At 31.5% G+C, this 7,333-nt stretch overlaps 1 protein-coding gene across 2 annotated transcripts; it reads left to right on the top strand.

Moving 5' to 3' along the window:
• The first annotated feature begins 200 nt into the window (after positions 1-200).
• On the top strand, positions 201-5,893 carry LOC142221346 (uncharacterized). Of its 2 annotated transcripts, none has more exons than XM_075291054.1 (6): positions 201-316; positions 1,639-2,203; positions 2,267-2,402; positions 2,473-2,639; positions 2,698-2,863; positions 2,931-5,893. In XM_075291054.1, coding segments are annotated over exons 1-6 (1,479 nt in total). In that variant the 5' UTR covers positions 201-314; the 3' UTR covers positions 3,374-5,893. The 2 variants fall into 2 exon arrangements, with proteins under 2 accessions (XP_075147169.1, XP_075147168.1); XM_075291053.1 differs by lacking the exon at positions 201-316 and adding an exon at positions 330-484.
• The last annotated feature ends 1,440 nt before the right edge of the window (positions 5,894-7,333 follow it).

Genomic DNA, 7,333 nt, shown 5'->3' with positions numbered 1-7,333 from the left:
AATATGAGCATAATCAGATGAAAAACTTCTTTTTTGTAACAGATTATCACCTTCTTATTATTAAGATGCTAAACTTCTTATTTTTGTAAGTGTCATCTTAATTTTATTGAAAAGGAGATCGACTAACAATAAGGAGAAAACTTCTTATTCGCTCTTCTTCTACTAAAATGCGTATACATACATCAAAATAACGGTAGTTTATTTTTGCATCAGCCAATTTTAATTCTAAACTAGTAAGAAGAGAACATTCAATCAGTCAACTTTGAGCTGTGAAATGAAGTGCTTCGATTTGTGTTAGTTCCTCGTGTTGTAAAATGTAAGTGAATTTTATCAAATTAATATACATAAAAAAGAATTTGAGGCGTTAAAAAGTGAAATTGTAAAACATAATTACATAAGTGTACAGTTTAAAGAAAGTTAATACATATTTAAACAAATGTGCATATACATATATGCCAGCGTTGGCTTGTGACAAAGTTTCTAGGTAAGCACAAATGTTTTTTCGTCACGTCCTGCGCCTTATACATACATATGTATGCACGTTGTTGCTTTTGTGTCAGTATACAGTTTTTTTGTGCGCATTTTTTAAGTCAAAGACACAGAGGCTAAGTAATTCTTGAAAGGAGTTTATGTTAAATAAATGTTAAAATTTCTTCACTATTAACAATTGTTGTGTACTAAACGAATGAATTTATATAATTTGGCAGACGTGAATTTGCGTAAATTCCTCACAAAATTTTGCGTGCATTTGTAACAATTCTCTGTTGTTTGTGTGAGGGCCAAGAAAATTTTCGTGAGGGTGCGTGAGCGCCTTGATTTTTTTTCGTGCGTGAGTAAAATTTTTCTATTGTGAGTGTGCGTGAGCGTATAAACCGATCCTCAGATCCATATATAAACCGATTCTCAGATTTGACCTCCGGAGGCCCCAAGAGAAACAAATTTCATCCGATAATTGAATTGAATTTGTTGACAAATATTTACTTATTTTTATGATATCGGCGTGATACCAGCGTTTGTAACACTGTTAAGTTAACATTTTCTAAAGATTTTCAAAACTTTTTAAAATGATCAGAAAGTATTCTTCCTGGTGGGTGCACTATTTTTCAGTGTATCGATTTTATTTCTATAGAAAATTTGTTAAAAATTTTATTTCTGTAGATATTTTTAACAAAATTTTGATTTTGTAGAAAACTTTGTCAAAATTTTATTTCTGTAGAAAATTTTGTCAAAATGTCATTACCATAGAAAATTTTCTTTTTATAGAAAATTTAGTAACAATTTTATTTGTATAGAAAATTTTGTAAAAATTTTATTTCTATAGAAAATTTTGTTAAAATTTTATTTCTATAGAAAATTTTGTCAACATTTTATTTCTGTAGATATTTTTGTCAAAATTTTATTTCTATAGAAAATTTTGTCAACATTTTATTTCTGTAGATATTTTTGTTAAAATTTTATTTCTATAGAAAATTTTGTCAACATTTTATTTCTGTAGATATTTTTATCAAAATTTTATTTCTATAGAAAATTTTGTCAAAATTTTATTTCTATAGAAAATTTTGTTAACATTTTATTTCTATAGAAAATTTCTTCAAAGTTTTATTTATTTTTTTATTTATTTATTTCTTCTCAATCAAGGATGGATGAAGTAGTGGAACTTTTTAAATCTTGGGGCTTGTTGAATGAAATAATATCAACTTTGATTGAGCGTGGAATTAATTCCTATTTCGTGCTCGAGAAAACCGAAATTGAAGATGTTGACTTGTTTTTTGATAAAGTGGATGAGAAATATTTCGGAGAGCGTATAAAGTTTAAGGCAGGTTTGAGGGAGTGGCGGAAACAAAAAAACATTCCATTCATTTGTGACCAAGACACTTTATCGGTGAACTCCAGAATTCTCAATTGGCTTGAAAAACTGTCACAAGATGTGTCAATTTCTAAATCAAGAGAATGCACTCCATGCCAATCTGCTTCTTCTGAAAATTCGACCTCTTACAATCTTGTTGAGTTGTTGAAAAAAACAGTGAAAGGACAACTTGTGTTGACTTACCAAGAAAAGAATGGCTGCTTGGATAGCAGAAATCAAACATCTTTAACTCATTGTATTGTGGATAATTATATTGCTTCTGGTCGTAAAATGCAATATTCCGAAATGAGGCGGTGGGCGAATGAAATTTCCAAAGTATTTCCTAAAGAAACCCCAGTAAGTTCTTGAATTTGATAACAATAACTAAAAAAATAATTCTAATCTATTATTTTAATTTAGGAATTCTACTTTATGGAGAGAAAAAAAGGGAAAAAGAATCCCAGCGGAAAATTGTTCTCGCGTTGGGCCAACACCATCAAATTAGAAAACAAAACTTTTCCTACTACACAAGAATCTGATGTAGATGATGTTGATGGTATGTGCTTATCAGTCGTATTACTTTGTCCTTTTGACAATATTTAACTTGTACGATATCATTTATTTAGGTGATGCATTCGAAAAAAAATGTTGGCTTGCTAATAACTGCACTCCTTGGGAAAAAGTTAAACAATTTTGGTTGGATACATGGTGTTTAAGAAGCAAATATAAGGGCTCTCTTTCGAATTTACTGGCAGATTGGCCACGCTACAATGATTTTCAGGGCTATGAATTGGTAAGATATAAATAAATAATTTTTTATTTGAATATTAATATATATTTATTTCTAATAGGTTGACATTGATTTTGATAGAATGCATCCAGGTATGGGCAACCGGCTATTTTTGAAGTTGGACAGCTTCAAGAAAAAAATACTCCCTGTCTTAGCAACAGAAGTTAAAGACCAAGCCAGTCGAGAGCTTTTACTTTCGAAACTTGGTGAAAAAAATTTATCAAATGGTATAAAAAATCAGAATTTCTAAAATGTATGTAATAATAAATAATTTCTTTTTTATAATTTTTTCAGATTCTATATATGCTGTTGTTTTGTTGCTGCTCCATGCTGTTCTTCAACCACAACGTCTGACCAAAACCCATAAACCAACAATTGCTGACGCCCAATCAGAGTTTATAATGCTTGTAACTACACCGAACGATGTTATGCCGACAATTGAAACTAACATTCAAGAGTACGCGAGCAGAAAACAGTCATTGCAGCCTCACATTATTGCGGTAGGTGAAGATATTTCAAATATGTCAGCTTTTTATGTGTACTGCGACGGGCTCAAATGGAAGTGCTCCACTTTAATGAAATGTGTCGACGTTATAATTAAGTTAAGTTATGTATTTCAAATTGGTTATTCCCATAATAGCAAGCAAGTGTGGGTATTTTTAGAGCAATATTTTTTTGAACTGAAGTCTGAAGATTTTCCTTCCGTATCAAATTTGCTTAGCAAATTAGACAAATAATTAGATTTTTGCTTTTTGTTTTAAGATTGTTAAAAATGCCCAAATTTGCTTGCTATTTGTGTCATAAATGCCACTTAACATCGGTTTTACTTATAACCCATTTAAAAAAACACCATGTACTTCCACCCATATCAAAATTTGTTTGCAATGAACAAAACTGTAATCAAATATTTCATAACATATATAGATTTCAGAAACACTTAGGAAAACATAAAACAGAGTGTACTTCCCCTGAAAATAATGTTCTGAATCAAGCATTAGTTCCACAAGAAATTTCTACACCTTTAGAACATCCTGAAGAGTGTCAACTTACATGTCTATCAAATTTCAAAAATGCAATTCTTGCATTTACCCTTGAGCTTCACAATTATCCACATTTCTCCAGGAAAGACATACTAAATATTCAAAAAGCTATAACAGAGCGTATTACAGTACCAATAGCTGAAATGATAAATCCTTTAATTCAAAGGAATGAAAATGCACACCTAACGAAAGAAATAATGCAAAATATATCTGAGCCATTTCTAAATGTGAGTTCTGAGTATAAATTTCTTAAAGAATTGGAAAATTTGAAACTTTTTAAACATCCGCAAAAATATGTTATAAGCAATGATTTATCTGGAATAGTTTTAAACAATAATCCAACTTTGACAAGCGCTAAGACAGAAATAGTACTGGCTGACATTCCTTTCCAAATTAAAAAATTTTTTGAAAGTGAAGGTGTCTGGGAAATAATGCTAGCTAATGTTGAGGTCATGTCAAAATTTAATACTTATTATAGCTTTATAAATGGAGATTTTTGGAAAAGTGTAAATGGTGATGAACAAAAGATTATAGTACCACTTTTTTTGTACATGGACGATTTTGAGATCAATGATCCTTTAGGCTCGAAATCCTGCCAACAGAAGATATGTGGAATATATTACACTTTCCCAACAATTCCAAAACATCAAGCTGCCAGGCTCATGAATATATTTGTATGCGGATTTGTAAAATGTACAGATTTATACGAATGTGGTTTAAATGTTGCCCTCACTCCATTAATAGATATTTTTAAAAAATTATATATTGATGGTTTGAATATAGAAACGGGTGATAAACATTACAAAATCTATATCCAGCTTGTTCAGATTTTAGGTGATAATTTAGGCCTCAACACAGCGTTAGGATATAGTAATTCATTTTCATCATACTCTTTTTGTAGGGTATGTAAACGAAATAAGAACGAGACACGCATTGATTGTATCGAATATTCCAATTCTTTAAGAAATAAAATTAATTATGAACTTGATATTGCATTAAATGTCCCCACTACAACTGGTGTTAAAAACAATTCTATATTCAATTCTCTTCCATATTTTCATGTCACCGATAACATATCATGCGATATCATGCATGATTTATTCAGTGGTATATGTAAATATAATTTTTCAAAAATTTTACACTACTTTATATACGAAAAAAAATTTTTCACTTTGGAAACTTTTAATTATCGCAAGCAAATGTTTCAATATGGCGAAACAGAAATTGGTAATGTTTGTCCCGCTGTAACAAAAAATCATATAAAAAGCTCTAATTTTAAAATGAGCGCTAAGCAAATGTAAACTTTTTCCCATTTTGTACTACTTATGATTGGCGATCTTGTCGAACCAAATGATTCTGTTTATAAGTTTTTAATCCTTTTCATTAAAATAATTGATTGTCTATTATTACCAAATTTTGATGATGACGCATTAATTAAGCTTCAACTATTGATTGAAGAGCACAACAAACTATATCAAAGTTTGTTTAATGATACTTTGAAACCTAAACATCATAACCTTGTACATTACCCCACTATTATTAAGAAATTAGGACCACTGAGATACCTATGGTCGTTTAGATTTGAGGCAGAACACCAAATACATAAAAAATATGCACGAAGTACAACGTCCAGAGTAAATGTTCCTCTATCCCTAGGAATAAAATCATCAATAAGATTTGCTAACTCAATTTTAAACAATACCTTTTTTCAACCCGATTTTGTTTTTGAAAACATACTTCCTATTGAAAAAGATAATTCTTATGTTACATCATTAAATTTATCCGATTTTAATTCATATACCAGAACAAACAGCGTTATTTTCAGGGGAACATCATTTAAAATTGGACACATTGTTTCAGTGACTAACGAGAATTTTTTTATTTATGAAATATGTGATTTTTTAATCAAAGAGAATAATGTCAGTATTGTAGTTAAAAATCATGTATGTATACATTTTTCGGAGAGATTTCAATCATATTTAGTTGGTTCTGAGACACAAAATTACACAGTTATCAACTTTGATTCCTTAGATGGACCGCCCATACATTTTTACCTCTTAAATAATGGATTAAAAGTTATAAGAGCCAAAAAAATATGGAAAACATGACCTTTATTTTTTATTGTATTATGTAGTTATAATTAATGTATAAATATCATAAGTACATATTGTAACAATTGAATGAATTAATAAAAACAATGATTTAAAACAAAAATAATAAGTAGAATGCCTTCTAATTTCTACTAGTATCCGTCTTCATTTTATTAATAAGAATTGCTTCTAATTTCTACTAGTAACCGTCTTAATTTTATGAAGAAGAATTCCTTCATATTTCTACAAGGAATCTTCTTAATTTTATTTAAAAGGTTTCCTTCTAATATCTACCAGTCACCTTCTTAATATTAATAAGGTTTCTTCTTATTTTTACGGGTTATCTACTAAATTTTATTGAAAAGGAATTCTCTCTAAAATTTAGACGGAGCTCTTCTTGGAGAAAAAGTATAGAGAAATCTTTTAAACTTTGTTCTGATTTATAGGGTATTTTATGTGGTCTTTTAGCTCTGTGTACCGAAAATGTGGACTTACAAAGTGGTGAAGGGTATAAAATAGTCGGCCCCGCCCGACTTTAGACTTTCCTTACTTGTTATACCCTCCATCATAGGATGGGGGTATATTAACTTTGTCATTCCGTTTGTAACACATCGAAATATTGCTCTAAGACCCCATAAAGTATATATATTCTGGGTCGTGGTGAAATTCTGAGTCGATCTAAGCATGTCCGTCCGTCCGTCCGTCCGTCCGTCTGTTGAAATCACGCTAACTTCCGAACGAAACAAGCTATCGACTTGAAACTTGGCACAAGTAGTTGTTATCGATGTAGGTCGGATGGTATTGAAAATGGGCCATATCGGTCCACTTTTACGTATAGCCCCCATATAAAGGGACCCTCAGATTTGGCTTGTGGAGCCTCTAACAGAAGCATATTTCATCCGATCCGGCTGAAATTTGGTATATGGTGTTGGTATATGGTCTCTAACAACCACGCAAAAATTGGTCGACATCGGTCCATAATTATATATAGCCCCCATATAAACCGATCCCCAGATTTGGCTTGCGGAGCCTAAAAGAGAAGCAAATTTCATCCGATCCGGCTGAAATTTGGTACATGGTGTTGGTATATGGTCTCAAACAAGCGTGCAAAAATTGGTTCACATCGGTCCATAATTATATATAGCCCCCATATAAACCGATCCCCAGATTTGGCTTGCCGAGCCTCAAAGAGAAGAAAATTTCATCCGATCCGGCTGAAATTTGGTACATGATGTTGGTATATGGTCTCTAACAACCATGCAAAAATTGGTCCACATCGGTCCATAATTATATATAGCCCCCATATAAACCGATCTCCAGATTTGGCTTGTGGAGCCTCTAAGAGAAGCATATTTCATCCGATCCGGCTGAAATTTGGTACATGGTGTTGGTATATGGTCTCTAACAATCATGCAAAAATTGGTCCACATCGGTCCATAATTATATATAGCCCCCATATAAACCGATCCCCAGATTTGGCTTGCGGAGCCTCACAGAGAAGCAAATTTCATCCGATCCGGCTGAAATTTGGTACATGGTGTTGGTATATGGTCTCAAACAAGCGTGC

Source organism: Haematobia irritans, chromosome 1 (genome assembly GCF_050003625.1).
Source record: "Haematobia irritans isolate KBUSLIRL chromosome 1, ASM5000362v1, whole genome shotgun sequence".
In the NCBI taxonomy this organism is placed as follows: Eukaryota; Metazoa; Arthropoda; class Insecta; order Diptera; family Muscidae; genus Haematobia; species Haematobia irritans.
This window is presented reverse-complemented; position numbering and strand designations above follow the sequence as displayed.